At 36.6% G+C, this 19005-nt stretch overlaps 2 protein-coding genes across 4 annotated transcripts; one reads left to right on the plus strand and one right to left on the minus strand.

The window, feature by feature from the left end:
* Positions 1 to 833: 833 nt before the first annotated feature.
* LOC133704774 (delta-1-pyrroline-5-carboxylate synthase-like) lies at positions 834 to 8027 on the plus strand. 2 transcript variants are annotated; one of them, XM_062129745.1, is made up of 20 exons: positions 834 to 1304; positions 1681 to 1752; positions 1824 to 1927; positions 2273 to 2375; positions 2594 to 2755; positions 2818 to 3095; positions 3569 to 3719; positions 3975 to 4139; positions 4321 to 4398; positions 4703 to 4792; positions 5232 to 5318; positions 5436 to 5522; positions 5619 to 5715; positions 5810 to 5913; positions 6081 to 6156; positions 6630 to 6780; positions 6894 to 6962; positions 7158 to 7224; positions 7305 to 7375; positions 7692 to 8027. In XM_062129745.1, exons 1-20 carry the CDS (start codon positions 1245 to 1247, stop codon positions 7765 to 7767), a joined length of 2148 nt encoding a protein of 715 aa, XP_061985729.1. In that variant the 5' UTR covers positions 834 to 1244; the 3' UTR covers positions 7768 to 8027. The 2 variants fall into 2 exon arrangements, with proteins under 2 accessions (XP_061985729.1, XP_061985728.1); XM_062129744.1 differs by lacking the exon at positions 834 to 1304 and having other exon boundaries at positions 1312 to 1752.
* Positions 8028 to 13943: 5916 nt separating this feature from the next.
* On the minus strand, positions 13944 to 17599 carry LOC133705669 (mannose-1-phosphate guanylyltransferase 1-like). 2 transcript variants are annotated; one of them, XM_062130997.1, is made up of 5 exons: positions 17419 to 17599; positions 15665 to 15797; positions 15318 to 15380; positions 14975 to 15214; positions 13944 to 14880 (listed from the first exon to the last, which is right to left on the minus strand). In XM_062130997.1, the coding sequence occupies exons 2-5, from the start codon at positions 15773 to 15775 to the stop codon at positions 14209 to 14211; spliced, it is 1086 nt and encodes a 361-aa protein (XP_061986981.1). In that variant the 5' UTR covers positions 15776 to 15797; positions 17419 to 17599; the 3' UTR covers positions 13944 to 14208. The 2 variants fall into 2 exon arrangements, with proteins under 2 accessions (XP_061986981.1, XP_061986980.1); XM_062130996.1 differs by lacking the exon at positions 17419 to 17599 and adding an exon at positions 17317 to 17338.
* Positions 17600 to 19005: the final 1406 nt, after the last annotated feature.

Here is a 19005-nt window from a genome sequence, read left to right on the forward strand (position 1 = left end):
CAAACAAGGATGCAGGGAAAAGAACCATTTAGGTGGTGATAAGAGCTTGACCAAGTGATTTGTTTGTTTCCTGATCTTAGGTTCGAGTTCTTGGTTTGTTTATATGATGGCTAGTAGTAAGAGATTGGGACTAAGTGACTTGTTCTCTCTGTGGTCTCAGATTCGAACCCTGTGTTTGCTCATATGATGGCTACTAGAGACTTACATGGTCGTTAACTTCAGGACCTGTAGGATTAGTCGAGGTGCACGCAAGCTGGTCCGGACACTCACGATAAACTAAAAAAAACAAAAAAAAGGATGCACGGAAAAGATTAGTTTTGTAGCAGTGGAAATTCTGCAGGAAACACCGCAGTTCCTAGAATTCTTAATTTTATTCCTCCTCCTGTAGGTGGTGGAAGCTTAATTGTGATTGAAGTTGTAATACCTCGTGTCAAATGCCGTGCTCTCTCGAGTCTTGACAGAGCAAGAGCCAGCATTGAAAGGGAAATTCACCCGCCATTGAACCTTAATCCATGTGTCATTAATTATCCTATGCTGTTTTGGTCTTCGAAATCTTTATCCATTGTACACTTGTATGAACTGAATCAATCTTTCTGCCTACAGGGATCGCATTTTTTAAATAACTGATAGTAGAATGTAATCTTTAACTAATAATATACTAATTAAGCAGACTGAGCCAGTTTTTTTTTTTTTTTTTTTTTGAAAAAGTAGTTAGTTGATGTAGAGATTAAAAGATTCACGAGAATAAATTTCAACAGCGTGACTTTAATATATAGAATTATTTGCAGGCACAAGAAAAAGAACAGTTCCAAAAGAGCAGGGCTAATTCAATACATCAAGAGAGAAGAAACCAAAAATAGAGAGATTTAGCCTAACAACAAAAATAAAAAAGGATCCCGCCCTCCCGGAACGGATCTCCGTTTCACAGTTAAGAAAAAGAAGCCAAGCCGCCCACGATTTAAACCCCCTTTTCAGTTAAAAAGGATAAAAACAGGGGGGGTGGGCCGTCCCTTTCTGTCCTCCTCTGTATGAGAGCCGAAACAAACAACTGTAACACGAATCTTACGTTTTTGTCTTTTTATGTGACCTTCTAACCATCTCACTCCCTCCCTCGACCCTACATAAACCGCCACCGGTGAAGCATCTTTCAATAATTCAATCTCTCTCTCTCTCTCTGTCTCGAGTCGCCTCATAAATATCTGCTTTTGAGCTGACTCGGCCCGAGTTTGAGTTCTCAACACAAAATGAGCGACCTGGATCGTTCTCGTGCCTTTTTCAATGACGTTAAGCGTCTCATTATCAAGGTTTTTTTTTCTTCCCCTGTCTTATTGCTTTCTTAGTCTCTGTATTAACTTTGTAAATGTGTGAACAAAACTAAAGTTGTATCGTTATCATGTAGATTTGTTTTTGGATTAAGATATGATGTTCACTTTGTTTTTATATATTTGACTAGATGCCATGCATCATTTTCTTTTAGCTGGAAAGACTGACAATTTCATGTTCAATTAATCTGTTCTTTTTTTTTTTAATGATACTATATTATGTTTGATTAAAAAATGAAAATCTTAACCGAATAGTATTAAACGGACTTCGACGTTTGATATGATTAGTGATTGTTGTTTCCATTTTTTTATCAAAAGGTTTGCGTTGTTTGCTTATTTTGAGATTTGGTTGCTGAAGGTTGGGACCGCTGTTGTAACTCGAGCGGATGGAAGATTAGCCCTTGGAAGATTAGGGGCACTTTGCGAGCAGGTGATGATTTCATCATAATATTTTTATGTGCTTAATTTATGAAGGATTATAACAATGAGTTTTGCATGCAGATTAAAGATTTGAATTCTCTCGGATACGAAGTTATCGTGGTGACATCGGGTGCTGTTGGACTTGGTCGCCAAAGGCTTAAATATCGAAGATTCGTCAACAGCAGGTTAAGTACTCTGTCGACTTTTTTTTTATTTGGATGCGGGAGATAGTTGGTTTTATACATGGCTGGAATCACTCCCGGTGATGATGCGAGAAACTGTTTATGCATGTAATTAGTTCATAATTGCGTGATGTTGTTGTTTTGGACTCAGTGATGTAATTGCTGCCAATTTTTAGGGGGAAAAGAGAAGCCATGTCATTTACCCAACTGTTATGCAAAAGCTGATTTTACACTGAAAGTTTTCTCTTGCTTTGTTCTTCTCCTTTAATTTTATTTATTTTATTATCTTTTTTAAAGCTAGTTGAACTGGCATTTGTATATATTTTAATGATTTCATGTGTGCTGCAGTTTCTCTGATCTCCAAAAACCACAAGTCGATCTTGATGGGAAGGCCTGTGCAGCTGTTGGACAAAACAGTCTCATGGCTCTATATGATACAATGTTTAGTCAGGTACTTTAGATAATAGCTGTGTTTATCGTTTTCGCACCTGAATTAAAATCTTGACCAGTTTCTTGTCTTCCTGAGCATCTATAGATGTCTCTATCTTTTTCAAGGATACTTATTCACAACTCATAACCATTTCTAATGCGCATTTGTTTTCCCCCATTTCACTTCTTGGTTTATTTCGAAATGTAATGTTGTACTCTCTCTCTCTTTTTTTGGTGCAGCTGGATGTAACATCAGCACAGCTTCTTGTGACAGATAGGGATTTCAAGAATAAAGATTTTAGAAAGCAACTGGATGAGACAGTGCAATCACTGTTAGCTCTGAGGGTTATCCCTATATTTAATGAGAATGATGCAGTCAGTACTAGGAAAGCTCCATATGAGGTATGTGAGATGGAGTTTGTATCCATTCATTTTACAGCTCTGATCATGGGCTGCCACTGCAGGATTCTTCTGGAATATTTTGGGATAATGACAGTTTAGCAGCTTTGCTGGCTCTGGAGTTAAAAGCTGATCTTCTTGTTCTGCTGAGTGACGTAGAAGGTCTTTACAGTGGCCCTCCAAGTGACCCGCGTTCAAAGCTGATTCACACATACATTAAGGAAATACATCAGAGTGAAATTACTTTTGGAGACAAGTCTAGGGTGGGTCGAGGGGGCATGACAGCCAAAGTAAAAGCTGCTGTCAATGCAGCTTATGCTGGCATCCCTGTTGTTATAACCAGGTAAACTTTTAATCCAATGCTACTTTCTCATGGATCATAACCATAATATACATTAAAAAATTGGTTCTCTTAGACAAAATAACTAATTAAAAGTACATGGCCACCTTGTCGCAATTAAAAATATGTCCTCCTGTAAGCATAAAACAAAGTCTTAGCATAAAATAAAGATTACATTTGTACAGGAGTTTCATGCCCGACATTATCTTAAGAAGTTTATGCTGTTGCAAAACTGCTGCTTATTTTTGCTCCCCATCACATTGGGTGGGTGCCCCTAGGAGAATGGATGGGGCAAGAGAAAATCAACCCTCGTTTCTTAGCTTCCTTGAAAAATTGAATGATAATGAATGTTTTACTTGGGGAGTTGGTAGAGTTATCTTTCTGAATCCAAAGTATGAGCTTCCTACAATGTGGTACTGGTTTGAATTAGTTTTCTTTTCCCCTAGTGTGAAATTATTTCTTGTTCTCTTTTGAAGTGGGTATGCACCTGAAAACATAATTAAAGTCCTTCAAGGAGAGCGTGTTGGCACCCTCTTTCATCAAGATGCACATTTGTGGGCCCTAGATAAAGAAGTTGGTGGACGTGAGATGGCAGTTGCAGCAAGGGAAAGTTCCAGGAGGCTCCAGGTATGATGACATTGATAACAGTTTAAAATGTTTATGCACGTTTTTTACTCACAAATGGAAATAGCACACGGGTGTGCCTTCTTTTTGTCTCAACAGCACAATAACTTGGTATGATGACATTGATAACAGTTTAAAATGTGTGTGCTATTATACACGTTTTTTATTCACAAATGGAAGTAGCACACAGGTGTGCCTTCTTTTTGTCCTTCCTTTTGTTTTAACATCACAATAACTTGGTAGAAACTTGTTCTGCAGGCCTTGTCTTCACAAGATAGGAAAAAGATTTTGCTGGACGTAGCTGATGCGCTAGAAGCCAATGAAAAACTGATCAACATTGAAAATGAAGCTGATGTTGTTGCTGCACAAGAGGCTGGATTGGAGAAATCCTTGATATCTCGGCTGGCTTTAAAGGCTGGGAAGGCAAGACAGCTCTATTTTTTATACATTTAATTTTTCTTGTTGCCATTTTCCACCTTCTGGTTTCTTTCCAGTTTAATTTGCCATCTAGCATAATGATTTGATTTTTTTTATGTCCTTGTTTTATTGAATGGTCTCCTCTTATATTTCTTGTGTCTAAATAAAAATACACTGACCTTGACAGATTAAGAGTCTTGCGAACACTATTCGTGTGCTTGCTAACATGGACGACCCAATTGGTTGTATTTTGAAGAGAATTGAGGTAAGGAAAGTGTGTTTTACATGTGTTTGTTCCTTTCTGCTACCTGATTTTAAGGATTTCCATTCATCTGGTACACCGGTGGTATAGATGAAATAATTTGATGTTTTTGCTATACATCTTAAGATGTAATGCATGCAGCTAAAAATGAGACCACCTCAACCATTTAATAAGAATTAATGAGATGTGCAATTCAGAATCATGAATTAAAGGATTTCTAGTATTTTACTAGAAATATACTTATTGCTGGACTTATGGCTCTGGAATGCATGATTTGTGATGTTTCTAATGACTTTCATGTCTTCAGCTGGCAGATGGACTCGTCCTGGAGAAAACCTCATCTCCTTTAGGTGTTCTCCTGATTATTTTCGAGTCTCGACCAGATGCTCTAGTGCAGGTAATTTAAGACTGATATTTCAGTATTGTTGTCAAGGCAGGATAAAAACATAGTCTAGCACTAGGTTATGGTTGCCTCTTACTTTAAATATCTGCTTTTGTTTTTTTTAATGAATGAATGGGTTTACCGGGATATGAAATATTAAGTTACTGGCTGTCTTTCAAAGTCTTTTCTCTTTTCTCTTCTCTCTCTCTCTTTTTTTCCTGAGCCCATAAGGCAGTAGGTCATGGACCTGAGAATCTGCCTTGGTATTATTTGAGTGACATGGACTAATTGTGAAAATTTGTTTCAATTTTCAATGTGTTTCTTGGATTTTAACAATTATAAGGTCCTTGTTCTTTCAAATTAGAAACAGACTCTTTATTTTTTTGGTCTACTATGTAAATCCCATATCCTGTTTAAGTGTTTGTTGTCATCCTTTTTTTACATGGCGGAGTAGATAGCTTCTTTGGCAATCCGAAGTGGGAATGGACTCCTCTTGAAAGGAGGAAAGGAGGCCAAGAGGTCAAATGCAATTTTGCACAAGGTTTGGTTCTTTAAATACAGATATTTATGAATATTACTTGATTGTGATAGTATTTCAGATGTAAGATTGTCAATAAAATTATGTCTGTATTTTTCTCTTCCCTTGCTAATTATGTAGGTAATCACTACAGCCATCCCAGACACTGTTGGTGGAAAACTTATTGGGCTAGTGACTTCACGAGATGAAATTCCTGATCTGCTTAAGGTGTGTAGATCTTAAAAGATGCCTGACCAGCAAAACGGTGTTTAAGAATGATGGTCTTAAAAACAGAAGTTAGAACTTATTATTTTTTTGCTTCAGCTTGATGATGTTATCGATCTTGTGATCCCAAGAGGCAGCAGTAAACTTGTTTCTAAAATCAAGTCATCCACTAAAATTCCCGTTCTTGGTCATGCTGGTGAGACAGATAATTGGATTATACAGTTCAGTGCCTGCTCTGTTCTCATAATATTTCTAGATTTCTTAGTAAAGCGGTTCCCTTTTTTACTCAGATGGCATTTGTCATGTCTATGTCGATAAGTCTGCTAACATTGAAATGGCAAAGCGTGTTGTCTTGGATGCCAAAGTAGATTATCCAGCAGCTTGCAACGCAATGGTATGTGTATTCATCTATATTTTCTATTCATTATTAGTGTCCATTTCAACTTTATTTCTGACATTTTCCATGATTATTTTATTGAGTCTGGATAAACTTTTGCACATCTACTTTGCTTGTTCATGACTTGGCAAGTTTTTTGGTCGTTTTTCTTTTTCTATATCCAGGAAACACTTCTTGTGCATCAGGATTTGGTGCATAGTGGTGGGCTCAATGAGCTTATTGCTGATCTTCGCACTGAAGGTAGGAATTCCATGATAGCAGCCACTTATCATGGTTATGTTATAATTTTATAATGAGCTATTCGATAGCATATTGTTTTACAATAGCAAATTAATGATTTATTGCAAAAATTCATGGAAGGTAGTTAAATTGATAGGAGTTGGATAATTTGGAAATCTACCTGGTTCCATATAACAGTTCTTAGATCTTATTTGTATGGATTTAAAGTTTAATTTTCATTAAGTTTTCTTGATATGATGTCACAACCAAGGCTTTAAATATTTTCCCAAAAATGAGGGCATTACAGCTGATTTTAAGCTATATTCCAATCAGTATTGTTCACTCTTTGTATTCCATCTATTTTACTTAAATATTGATCTTCAACAATGTGTTTGGTTTCAAAAACTTGTATGCAACTTAAGACTTCCACTCCCCTGAGACTATTCGGCATGACATACTAATCAAGGATCTGATAATTGGTGCTTCTTTTCCAGGCGTTACTTTATTTGGTGGACAAAGGGCATGCAAGGAATTGAACATTCCAGAGGCCCATACTTTCCATCACGAGTACAATTCTATGGCCTGCACTGTTGAAATTGTTGATGATGAGCATGCCGCCATTGATCATATCCATCAACATGGAAGGCATGTCGATGTCTTTTTTTTTCTACTATAATGATGTTGGACCCTACATAAACATGCACACACAGACACGTATAGTTTGTGGATTTATGGTTTTTTTTTCTTCTTGTTGACAGTGCACATACTGATTGTATAGTAGCAGAAGACCATGATGTTGCTGAAGTCTTTCTACGTCAAGTTGACAGGCAAGAATTATTAACAGAATGTATTTTTTTCTCCCGTTCCTTAACCTTGCTTGGGGTTTTTGTGATCATCTGAACTCCAACATTCAACATGAGACTATCATCATAGTTTTTTAAAGATGACTCAATCTTTCCTTACATATATGCAAAGCACATTAATGACAACAGACAGATGTTTCTTGTTATTGTCATTTGCAGTGCTGCTGTTTTTCATAATGCAAGCACAAGATTCTGCGATGGGGCTCGATTTGGATTAGGTGCAGAGGTAAAATGTCATCTCACAATTATTTTGAGCATCATTTGAGGTTTCATACTTCTCGTAGTTGATTCTTATTGGCTGAATAGGTCGGAATAAGCACAAGCAGGATTCATGCTCGAGGCCCTGTAGGGGTTGAGGGATTGTTAACTACTAGATGGTAAGAATCTGCTCTTGTGTGTAGTTTGACTTGAAATGGTTTTTATAAAAAAAAATATACCCGAACTTGTCTCTTGATATATTAGTAGCCATTTATATAAGCATCACGGGGTTGTTTTACGCTGTTTAGAATGGTTGCCAGTATTCGGTAGCCATGCCTGCCTGCCTGGCTTGCTCTCCGATAATGTTTGAGCCAGAGGAATTTAGTATTTACTAGAAAAATTGACAAAACCAGGATTGGAAGGAGCTTGTTGCTCGTAACTATTTTATCAAAATTTTATGCTAGAAATATTGACCTTCATACTGTGCTCATGCAGGATTCTCAGGGGTTGTGGACAAGTGGTGAATGCTGATCAAGGGGTGATTTACACCCATAAGGATATAACAATGTAATCAGCCTGCAAGTTAGAAGTTGATGGCGATAGTGGACAGCATGCCTTGTGCATTTGAGTCTCTCATTTTTTCTATTTTAATTGCTGTTATTATTATTATTATGCAGACGTGTCTTTTAGGCAGTTGTCAGATAAACTTCAATTTTTTTCATGGCATGTTAACCATTAGCAATTCCAGTTGGTCTCAAGATTGATGATGCCGTTTTACAATTTTGTAGATTTAAGATGGTGTTTGAGAATGGTATTGATTGATTTTTTCAAGTTTTTTTTTGTTTGAAAATATATTAAATAATATTTTTTATTTTTTAAAAAAATTGTTTTTGAAATAGAACATCAAAATAATCTAATTTTTTTAAAAATAAAAAAACAAAATTAGATGAAACAGTGTTAGTCACACTCTAAGCAAATTTGGAATCCAGAAGTTTCCCGCTTAATAATAATTACCGAACGCCTCTATGGAGAGGTGAGAGCTCCTTCGAGGATACCTTGGTCGATTTCAAGTAACTGGTGTGGTGGCGGCATGTTACCGTTGCCGAATTGAAAGCATCTTTGCCCTCGCCTTCTCTCTCCTGGAAAGGTCAGTTTAAGGAATTACTGCCAATTTGATTATTCGGTCTCGGTTCAACTTTTAAATTGATTTTTAAAATATAATATTAACTTTTTTATTTTTATATTGACTTGGATTAATAATCACTCTTAATTAATAACTATTTTTATATTTATATTTATTTAAATCAACTACTCAAATAATCTTGAGCAAACAAATTTATCCTTTTTTTTTAATTATTGGAACAAGAAGCCCACGTGTATTCCGCCGTTATTATTATTCTTCTAACATTGTTGTTAGAGTACTTCCAAGACATCTTCATTAAAAACAAATTTCATTATTTTTTTGAAGTTTAACGTAGTCAATAAGTCAATCTGATTTTTATTAACACTAAATTCACATGCTGAAAACGAGATAATTTTAACGTGTAAAACTAACTCAACAATATATTACCTTTTAGTTACTAAATAGTTTTTTAGCTCACGTTTCATTATAGGTTATATTAAAATAAATTGAACCTAAAAAACTGTTAAAATTACAAAGAATTTTTTGACAGATCTGATGATTAAGTTTTAAAAATCTTGTGACTTTTTATTTAGCCTGGATTTCAAATTAAATCATACAAAAATTAATTTAATGTGATTTAGTCGATTTGATAGGTCAAAAAACAATTTAAACAATGATTAAAAAAAAAACATGGTTTGGTTTAAAAAAATAAACCAATAACGTGTTGGATCAACTCGGGCTTCACGTCTTAACTCACAAAACACACAACTCGGATTATGGACTTCACTGGGTTTAAAAACTTTGTTTTGTTAAACTCTATATTTTTATTTAATGATATAATAATAAAAATACGCACTTGTAGAAATTGAGTATCGTTCAATACTAGGATATTTATATAAGATAATCTCATATAAAGCAAACTAAAATATACTACAATGATAAATTTAAAATCAATAAAATATTGAATATTAAAATCAAAAGAAAAGAAAGTAAAATTTAAAAAAAAAAAGGGAAAGGAAAAAAAAGTTTGAAAATACAAACTAAGGAGCTTCACTAAAAAATTATTTTAATGGAGTAGTAATAATTCTTAGTCCGTGTTGAATTGATGCTTGGAAGCTGCTAATGATGTAGAACTGATAAGAGTTTTAGATTTAATAAAACATATGTTGATTTGAAATTATTAAAGTCTGTTATGATTATCATAAATCTTCTTGTTTTTCTTATGTTCTTTTTTAATTCTGTATGTAACAAATAGCAGATTTAACTGCTTGTTATTTGCTAAGGGTGCTTAAATAAAACCTCTAATGATCAATAAAGTATGAAGGAGTTTAAGAATAAGTTTGTTATTTGCTAGCTTTTCCATTTTATTCAGTCAAAATCTAACACTCCATCTTGACATGCATACATGTGCATCTAAGATTTAGAGGTTTTAACAGTTGAATCCAAGGTCATGATGTGGGACAAACTCGATTAGCAACCTGCAAAAGTCTCTAAAGGTAGAGATAGCATAGCACTGTAATGGGGGAGGGAGCAGTCTTGCATTGCAGCGGTCACTATTTTTTAAAAAACAGGTTAAAAATATCATTTTTATTTGTAGTTTTAAAAACATAGATTTAAAAAATTATATTTAATTAAAACTACTAAGAGATATATTAATGCATTGGTTTACTGGAAGTGGCCCATATTTCATTTGTCAAAATCAGTTCTTTCTTCTTGTGTTAGGTAGCTAATGGTTTTTATAGAATGGTTAGCTCTATGTTATCCAAAACATCTGCGGAGTAATATACATTGTCAGTTTATATGAGCTGGGTTCCCCTTGTTTTAGTAATCGGGGTAAAATTTCAGTACAGGTGCATTTTGCTTCAACCAGTGGAGAAATTTGATCAAAGCAAGAACCTGACCCCAAAAGTAGGAGAAACACTCCCCCTCCCCCAATGATATTTACGTGGATAATTTGCAGTATTATTGTTAATGGTGTTCTTAGTTTCAGTTTTCACTAAGCTTCTGCTGAGACATATGCATTGTGAGTTCACTTCACATGGGTTCTCTCTTTTCTGGTGGTTGGAATAAAGTTCTGGGGCTAGCTTCTAATTCTAACTGTCTCATGGTTGGGAAACAGAGTTGTAGTGTCTTTGCTTCAATCAGCGGAGAAACTTAGAGTAAAAAGAGTGAGAGCACATGATGTTGGTGTGGAAATTCTTACAAGCGAGGAAAAAACCAAGGATTTGGTTGCATGTAATTTGTTTCTATTGTTCGAGTCTAGCGATTGGACACATGATGTTTCGATTGTGAGTATTGCTCACAATTGTGGTATATGATAACGGAATCGAACCTTTTGCATCGAGGATCATCTACCCGAGTTAATCTTGCACAACAATTGAAGAGGAGGTTGTTTTGTGTTCTTATCATTCTCGACATTCCGACGTATGAACGATGACTGATCCATACGTTGCTCAGTTCTTGCTGTAGTCTTCAACTACACTCATAAACTATGGAAAGATGAAGCACAAAGTACTTTTCATCTTTCTCTGCTGGCAGATATGAACTTCTAAACAGCCTTTGAAACAGGCCCCGAGGGAACCCCGTGCACTACTTCCATGTTTTCATTTTTCATTTGTATCGCCTCTGTTATAAGACTATTTTGTTTCAAACACTACAGTTCTCTCCATAGTTTTAGAGTGAATGTGCCAGCCTAAAAAAGGTATCGCTTGGAATCTTAGAAGTCTGCTGCTAGCATATTGGATCTGATCAACCCAAATGTACTCAAAATGAAGTGGTGGATTTTTCCAAGCATAATAACATGCGGCAACCCATTTTTAAGCCAGGCCATACCATTTGATTATCTTGCATGTCAGTAGGAGATATTCGTAGCAATGTACTAAGGCATCACAAAACAAGGATAAAGGTACTATGGATGGGCAAGTGATGGAGGATAAAGATCTCTTCATCTAGCAAACGGAACCAACCACAATTTGCATAATTTGGCATTTTGCAGTAGCTGTTGGCTGCACTTCCAAATTGAACCTCTTATGAGCACATCATCTCGTGTTAGTTTGTGTCATGTACTCTTCACTACGATAACATAAGAAATTCCTTTCCTCTTATAATGGAGATGATAACTGCACCTAGAATTGGCAGCATTCCAATCAAGTCAACTGGATTTGGTTTCAATCAGAGGAGCAGTAAAAGTGGTGGTGTTGGTGGTTTAATGGACAGGAAAGCAAATGAGTGATGTTATTGTCTGCCCATGTCATCCTGCATTCTAGAGTTAGGAGGCAGTGGGAAAAAAATTCATTTTCCTTGAAAGAAACAATAGTTTGCTCAAGACTTTACGTATAGCTATCAGGGACATCTCTGTTGTGATCATGCCTGCGGTTTGCGCTAGTTTAGCTGGTTATTTTACTCTCTTCTTTTTAACTAACCTTGCCATAGTTTGTATGTTTTTCAAGTTCCCCAACCTCGTTGCTTTGTATGTTTCCAGGGAACGCCAATGTTTTATTTTCACGAGCTCGGTAATAATATGACTTCTACATTCTTTTTGAAGACTTGACAGAAAAAAAGAATGAAAAATTCCCATGTGTGCATGACTGCATTTTGAATATGTGCATATTGGCCTGCGCATGAATTCGAAATTTCATACAAAGTGGTCTCTGCTGCTTATATATCATGCTTCATCTCACTGTTTGATGGATGTTCTGTTGTATTATTTAAGTGATCCATCTTTTTTAGACTGGCAACAATCTTCTCTCCTCCACTTGTGTTAAATTATAATTTTCACAGAAGCAGGTGTTTATGGCATGGTTGGAGAGACTAATTACGACACTTGACACAGCACTGCCAGATTTTCATACACTATTCGTGTGGTTTCTCAGGACCATTTGCACTTGAATTGTTTGTTCTTTTCTTAGCCAAAACAACAATGTATATGAACAGCATTCAGCATTGGTCAATTTTTTGAAGATATCATGGTGGGAAGAATTCTCAAAATATCTGCAAAATCCCTTAGTTGTTTCAATTAATATCTGAATAGAAGCAATTTCTTTCTCTTCATCCTTCCCTGAAGTCACCATGCCTTTTTCTCGTTCACTTCACCTTCTTCCTTGCCGTGCTGTCTCGCAGACATGCGCGTTATATATACCCATCAGTGGCTAGATTTTTATTCAAGTTACGATTCTCCCTGTTTTGTTTCTTCGGAGATCAAGGTCTGATTACTTCATTCTACAGAATCGAGTAAACTGTGCTGTAATAGTTAGTTAAAAGTAGATAGATGCATAATTAGAAGGCGGTATCCTAGGAGTAAAGAGGGTCTGGGGGGGGTCATTCCTTTGTTAAGTAAAACACTTGACATCTTATTAGGCCTACCACACTCATGGAACAACTTTCCAAGAAATATATAATACCTGTTTCAGTTTTTTTAGTCGAAGCTTTTGCAGTTGTTAATGCTTGATGAGGCTTCGGGATAAATAATTGTCTGTCTAAAGAACTGGCTGGATTATAACCTCAGCAACTCATTACCAATTTGTGTGGTTAACAGTGTTCTTTCAATTGGCATATTCGTCCAACTGAGCAGTTTTATAGCAATTATACGAGCGCGACTCCTCTATACAAGTGGCTACAAAATATTATGTGATTATATGGCTTTTAGGGAGTCTTTGGAGCAGTCGCTCAGGATTCCATTCATACCTCTGAAAGCAACATTTCAGTTTTTCGCATATTTTAAAGTCTTGGCCTGTGTTGGTTACGTCTTAACTGAGAGCAAAATTGAATGAGAGAATTCCTCTTCTTTCCAGCTGCTTAAATATTGGAAAGAGGAGGGTCTAAGAGGAAAATTGTGGAGTTGTTTGAATAAAATCTCAAAATTCAAAGCAAAAGTAATTCATTTACAATTTATTAACCCAAGATTTTATTAGTCATCCATAATTGCGTAGCTACCTTGCACAGTTGTGCATTAATCTAGTTTGGATTTTAGTACATGGGGCAGAGTGATGTCAGGAGCTGCACATGTTTGATTTTCTAAGCAGGTCTAAAAATTTGTTGAGATTGCAATATCTCAACTCCCATCTGTATTTCTTGATTTCTTCCTTTGATAATTCATGTTTGAAAGACATGGTTACTGCTTGCTTCACATGGTAGCCCTCTCTCTCTCTCTCTCCTCTCTCTCTCTCATTGATAAAAGAATAGGTAGAGCATGCTCCCTCCAAATTATGCTTTCGGATTAGACTCGAGTCGTTAAATTGGGACAATTTTGTCAAGTGATTGCATAGAAAATGCAATTTCTTTTCTCGTTTGCTATTCACATAAAGTTGCAATACACATTTACACCAAATGCGGCATGATTATAGTTGGGATCCCACGTAATAATAATTAATTGATGGCCGATGTGATACCCTCGTATAAAGCAATTAGCAACACACAAACTCCCTTCCACTTCGTCAAAAGGCAAGGACCCGTGACAGCCGTTATTTTTCAGCCCACCGCACCCTCTTCAGAGTTTTGCTCCAGAAAGACCAACATTGCTACCAGTTCGGGACCTCGACGGTGCCTCTCTCAATCTCTTCATAGAAAGAGAAATCTGAAAATGTACATATAATTGAAAAAAATCTTAAGCTGTCCAACGACACTGATTGACAAAACAAAGAGTTCCATTGTTGATAAATTACACTGGATTCTGTGAAACTTAAGATTTCAATTTTACAACGTTTTGGTTACATGAAAACTTATTTTATCTACACCACAAAGTTGCACTTTCACACCATTTTCACATCTATGACAGACCTCCTCTTTCAGCAATCTAATTCGAACTCGAACTCGGAAAACATTTCCGAACGCAATAACTTGTAGCCCTCCCAAGGGCTTTAAACGTAGTCTGCAAATCCCAAACCCAGTCCCTCACATTACAATCTCTGGCTTCAAGATGCTCGATTTGATCTCTTTGTGGGGTAAAACCACACCTCCATTGCTGTAAATTTCGTCACACACTTGGACATCTTCTCCAAGGATTGTCATGTTCTCTACACGGGCCCATCTCCCGACGGTGGAGTGCCACCCGATGATACTGCTAGATATGCAAGCGTGCTTCTTGATGTAAACTCCACGCATCACAGAGCAACGAGAGAGTCTAACTCCTGACTCGACAATGCATCCTGGTCCTATTGCAACATCAGGTCCAATCAAACAACCCTCTCCAATCTTGGCGGTCTCATCCACCAAGACATTTCCCACAATATGGGGACCAGTGGCCAACTTAGATGAGGAATTTTTTTTAAGGGAATCTAGATAGAGTCTTAGGCCTACAATATAGTCTCTTGGCTGTCCAATGTCCATCCAAAACCCTGGAAGCACCATTGCGTAGAGCTTGTTATCTGCTGCAATTTTTGGGAAGACCTCTTTCTCAATTGAGGTGGGCCTCAGTTCAATTCTATCAATAACAGATGGGTTCAGCAGATAAATCCCAGCATTGATTTTGTTACCAACAAATATTTTTGGTTTTTCCACAAATCTTTCAACTTTTCCTGTGGATTCTTCCATAACCACAACACCGTACTTTGATGGCTCATCCACCTACAGTTTAAGGCGAAACGATTTTCAACATTAGTTTAGTTCCACGTCTCCAAGGAAAACTAACGAAAATAAACTGATAACTAGTAGATGTTACCTTGGTCACCATTATGGAAGCCTCTCCACCATGGGCTTTGTGGAAATCTATCATTTGTTTGAGTGGGTATTCGCTGATAACATCACTATTGAGAACAAAAAACGGCTCGCCAGAATCATCGATTAGTTTGTCCCTTGCTAAGGCCAAAGGACCAGCAGTGCCGAGCGGCTCAGTCTCTTGTGAGCAAGTGATCTTAATCTCAAGCTTCGTCTCAAATTCCTTCAAGAAGTTGAGCATCACCTGCAGGAAAGAGCACAACCACCCCAGTTGGAACAATCTGTTAATTTTTAATAACAGTTGATAGTGGTGAAAAGGGGTTGGAAGAGAAGCTGCTTGTTCTTACCTCAGGCTGGTAGTTGATAGCCAAAACAACTTCAGTCACTCCAATAGCCTTGAGAGCCTCTATCTGCAAACAATTAAAAAAGATCAATAACTGGATATAACACATGCATAACCAATTTCCAAATTTAGAAAATGTGCTTGACAGAGCATGGAATTTTTTACATCATACATGGGTAAGTGTCTAAATTCTTTTAGCAACTAGGTTTTAAAACAAGCCGTTTCTAAATCATGGCAATCAACGGATTATAACAAGTTATTGCACAGAGGAAGCAGTTAACCAGAACAATAGCATCCAACATGAGTTCAATTATTCTTGTATCAACACAGGCAATGCTAAAAAAATTATACCTGATGCAGGATCATAGGTTTGTTGGCAAATTCAACAAGTGGTTTAGGAACACTGAGAGTCAACGGCCTCAACCTTGTTCCAAACCCTCCAACAAGGATCAGTGCCTTCATTCTGATATGCCCCCTGCTTTTTCTGCAAATTACATGTTCAGAAACTAAGCAGAAGTCTCGCCAAGAGTAACAGAATACAATCTATGCCTGTTCTCTAACTGTCCTATGGCAAAACTGTCAAACCTGAACTAATAGGAACTAAATTAAGCTTGGCACATTCATCCAGGCAGGAAGAGTAAGAAACACAAGTCCATCACAACAGTCAGAAAAGCGGAGCACACGGGACGCAGGTCAAAATTTAAACACGTGTCATAAGAAAAATCATAACGCTCAAAAAAGTATGCAAATCTGTCCAGATGAATTAGCTGGTATTAGCAAACAGCTTCCAGCTATACCACAGGTTGGAAATTTTAATGAGAACGAAAAAATTGATTTTATTTTGTGATCAATTTACTCCGTATAGAAGAACAAGGAACCTAAACCAGAATCTAGTAGACAAATAAATCCAATTCTACATGAACAAGTAAATGAGGAAATTTTAAGCTGCTTAATCCATCTCTCCAGGGAAAAGATGCCTCAAGGCATTCAACTAAATATAAGTCACAAATTTACTTTTTTAACAACCGGACACAATACAAAGTCATGGATGATAAGTGCAAAAGAACTGCTAGCACCATCTTCCCAGCCAAAGACATTCAAAAGATCACATTGGAAGAGAGCACAACTTAAATTCAAATGCCCTCCAACAAACAGAGCTGCCCAAGTAAGTCTTTGTTTTGCCATTTTACCTGCTTTTTTATGTGATGATAAGCATGAGTCACTACATTCAGTAGTTTATGATTTGTTACCATAAGGGGAAAAACAGGATGCATTTAAAATGAGTACATAAGAATGAGAAGCCAGATGCGTTCTTTCATTTGCTCAAACACCCAATGAAGAAAAAGCGCAACATTCTTGTCCTTTATCAGAAATGAATGGACACAATAATGGATTTTTTTCCCTCCACAATAAAGGACAATTTGCAAACGTAGGGTCAATCTCTACCGACTGCAAAATAGACTTGCTACTGAACTAAAAGAAAAAAGTTCTTAACATTCTACTAATGAAAAGCCCTGGAAAATTTAAAAAAAAAAACTTCTTTCACCATTCAACTCATCAACAAGCCTGATCTCCACCGATTTGGATGTATCATTGAGTGAAAAGGTGGACATCATTTAATCATTTAGCCCAAGAAGAACAACAGAAATTTGAATAGGGATCTTCATGATGTCATAAAGACAATCTTTCAACATGATTCTTTCTTGTTGAAGTGAATTTTGCATTGAAACTTATCGTGCACGTCAAATAGTTCAAAAAAAGGACTCGATTTCACTAAAAACAACAAATCTTGATGTAATATAAACTGAAGCAATAAATATACACAAGATCTAACAAAAAAAATGAACTGACAAATTAATCAATCATAAAAATGGCTTTAAAAATTCTTTAAAAAATCAAACAAAACCACAAAAATCAGAATTGCAAGTACACCAAGAAAGAAATAAAGATACAGGAAAAACTAACAGAAAAACAATAAAAGAAAGTCAGAGTACAGTCAAGACATTATCCACATTGCTTCATTTCACCGTAGATCAAGAGAACCACACCAGACCCAAACGACACCATAAAGCCTCAAAACGAGACAAAAAAAGTAAAACGATTACCTTTGGCCTCACAAGATCCAGAATCCGAGTCACGAGAGCACGAGCAGATTTCCGAGCAAGCGAGTCAAAATGGCGGGGCCTGGGTCGACTCGGAAAGGTTTTGGCTCGCTCGCAGGCTGTTTTTAACGGTCGGTGACGAGGAGGTGTCTAAGGCTGAGCTGTACAAATTACAAAAGGCAGCTGGTTTGATGGGTTATTTATACACGCAAAACAATAGGGATTGAATTATTCAAATTTAATACTAATTCAATTTAAATTTTTAAACAAAGGAAACTTTCCTTTTAAGAAAATAATATTGGGGTCAAGGTTTTAATTTGGTGGAAGTTCCGGGGTTGTTTCAAAATTTGGCACTTTTATGTTGTGGGTAAAATAGTACGTACCATACGTCTATTTTTTGTATTTTTTGCTAATAAAATAATAAGCAGGGTAGAGTTTTTTACGATACACCACACAAAAACGAAGGGGGGCGGTGTTGAGCTGCAATTTGCAATATTTTTTATTTATTTATTAACAAATGATGTTTTAACCAACTTATACGTAATTTAATTAAAAATATAAATTAGTCTAATTTATTAATTGATTTAGATTAATTGTTGAACAATCATTATAGTTAACAACCTGAACCATCAGCTCCGATGAAAAAAAGTTGTATGTTTGATTTTTTATCATTTAAGAAGTTAAGCCTTCAATTTTCAGTATCTCCCCCTGTTTTTAATATTGTCCAAGTTGATAATAATTTGTGTATAATATTAAAACATGATTCCGTATTAACTACGAGTTGCTTATTTATTTACGTGAATCATGTAAATAAGAAAATAGGCTCTTATTCTTGCTTCCTTTTTTTTTAGAATTACTATAGATTTATTGGGGATTCACCGATTCCCACTTCAGCTCTAATCTTCAAGCGGTGAGGAGACGGGCCCGAATTTCTCACTTGTTCTTTTTGCATTTTTATATTGCTCCCGGCCGACAAAATAGAACGGTTTTCACCCATATATTACCATTTATGGATGAATCCGTCCCCTGCGATGACCAGATAGACTTTCCTTGTGCGTTGATGCCCGTATCAGAACTAAATTTTAGGCCAACTCCCAATTACACCGAAGTAGGAAACATGCCAAAACCAGAAAATTCCACGAAGGAGCTTGACAGGGCAGAGAGCACTGAGCAGGCCTTGCTAGCAACGAGCGTTGAAGCCAGCCTAGTAAAGGGTCGTCGTTCATATCTACCGATGGTCACTGCACTGAATCAAAGGCTAGTCAATCATCATTACAAGTTTCCTAACTGAAAAGACTCATTTCATTCCCGGGAAAAAATAAAATAAAAAAGATCAGACCGTGCGGTGCCAATCATAAAACCCACGGTACTCCGTCCATAATTAACAATGCTGACTCCGCCGGGATTAAAGGGGCCGCGTGCGAGTTTTTCAAAAAAAAGGTGCGAAAGTTATGTTATTGAGTGGTATTGACCAGTAGTCGCCGGAAGTAACATGGCCTCGCAATTGATTCCGTGGGCTTAGACTAGATCAAGGGGCTGGTAATTCACACAAAGTAGGTTTATAACATGCACGTTGACACTTTGTCGTAC

This window comes from Populus nigra, chromosome 10 (assembly GCF_951802175.1).
Source record: "Populus nigra chromosome 10, ddPopNigr1.1, whole genome shotgun sequence".
Lineage (NCBI taxonomy): Eukaryota > Viridiplantae > Streptophyta > Magnoliopsida > Malpighiales > Salicaceae > Populus > Populus nigra.

Excerpts from the sequence above, each read along its gene's own strand:
- LOC133704774 (XM_062129744.1), top strand. The coding sequence starts at position 1,603 with ATGATTAGTGATTGTTGTTTCCATTTTTTTATCAAAAGGTTTGCGTTG. Across the intron at positions 6,781-6,893 it reads CATATCCATCAACATGGAAG|TGCACATACTGATTGTATAG; the intron begins GCATGTCGATGT and ends TCTTGTTGACAG. Across the intron at positions 7,376-7,691 it reads GGATTGTTAACTACTAGATG|GATTCTCAGGGGTTGTGGAC; the intron begins GTAAGAATCTGC and ends GTGCTCATGCAG.
- LOC133705669 (XM_062130996.1), bottom strand. Across the intron at positions 15,215-15,317 it reads CTATCAACTACCAGCCTGAG|GTGATGCTCAACTTCTTGAA; the intron begins GTAAGAACAAGC and ends TCTTTCCTGCAG. Across the intron at positions 14,881-14,974 it reads CTTCCATAATGGTGACCAAG|GTGGATGAGCCATCAAAGTA; the intron begins GTAACATCTACT and ends CTTAAACTGTAG.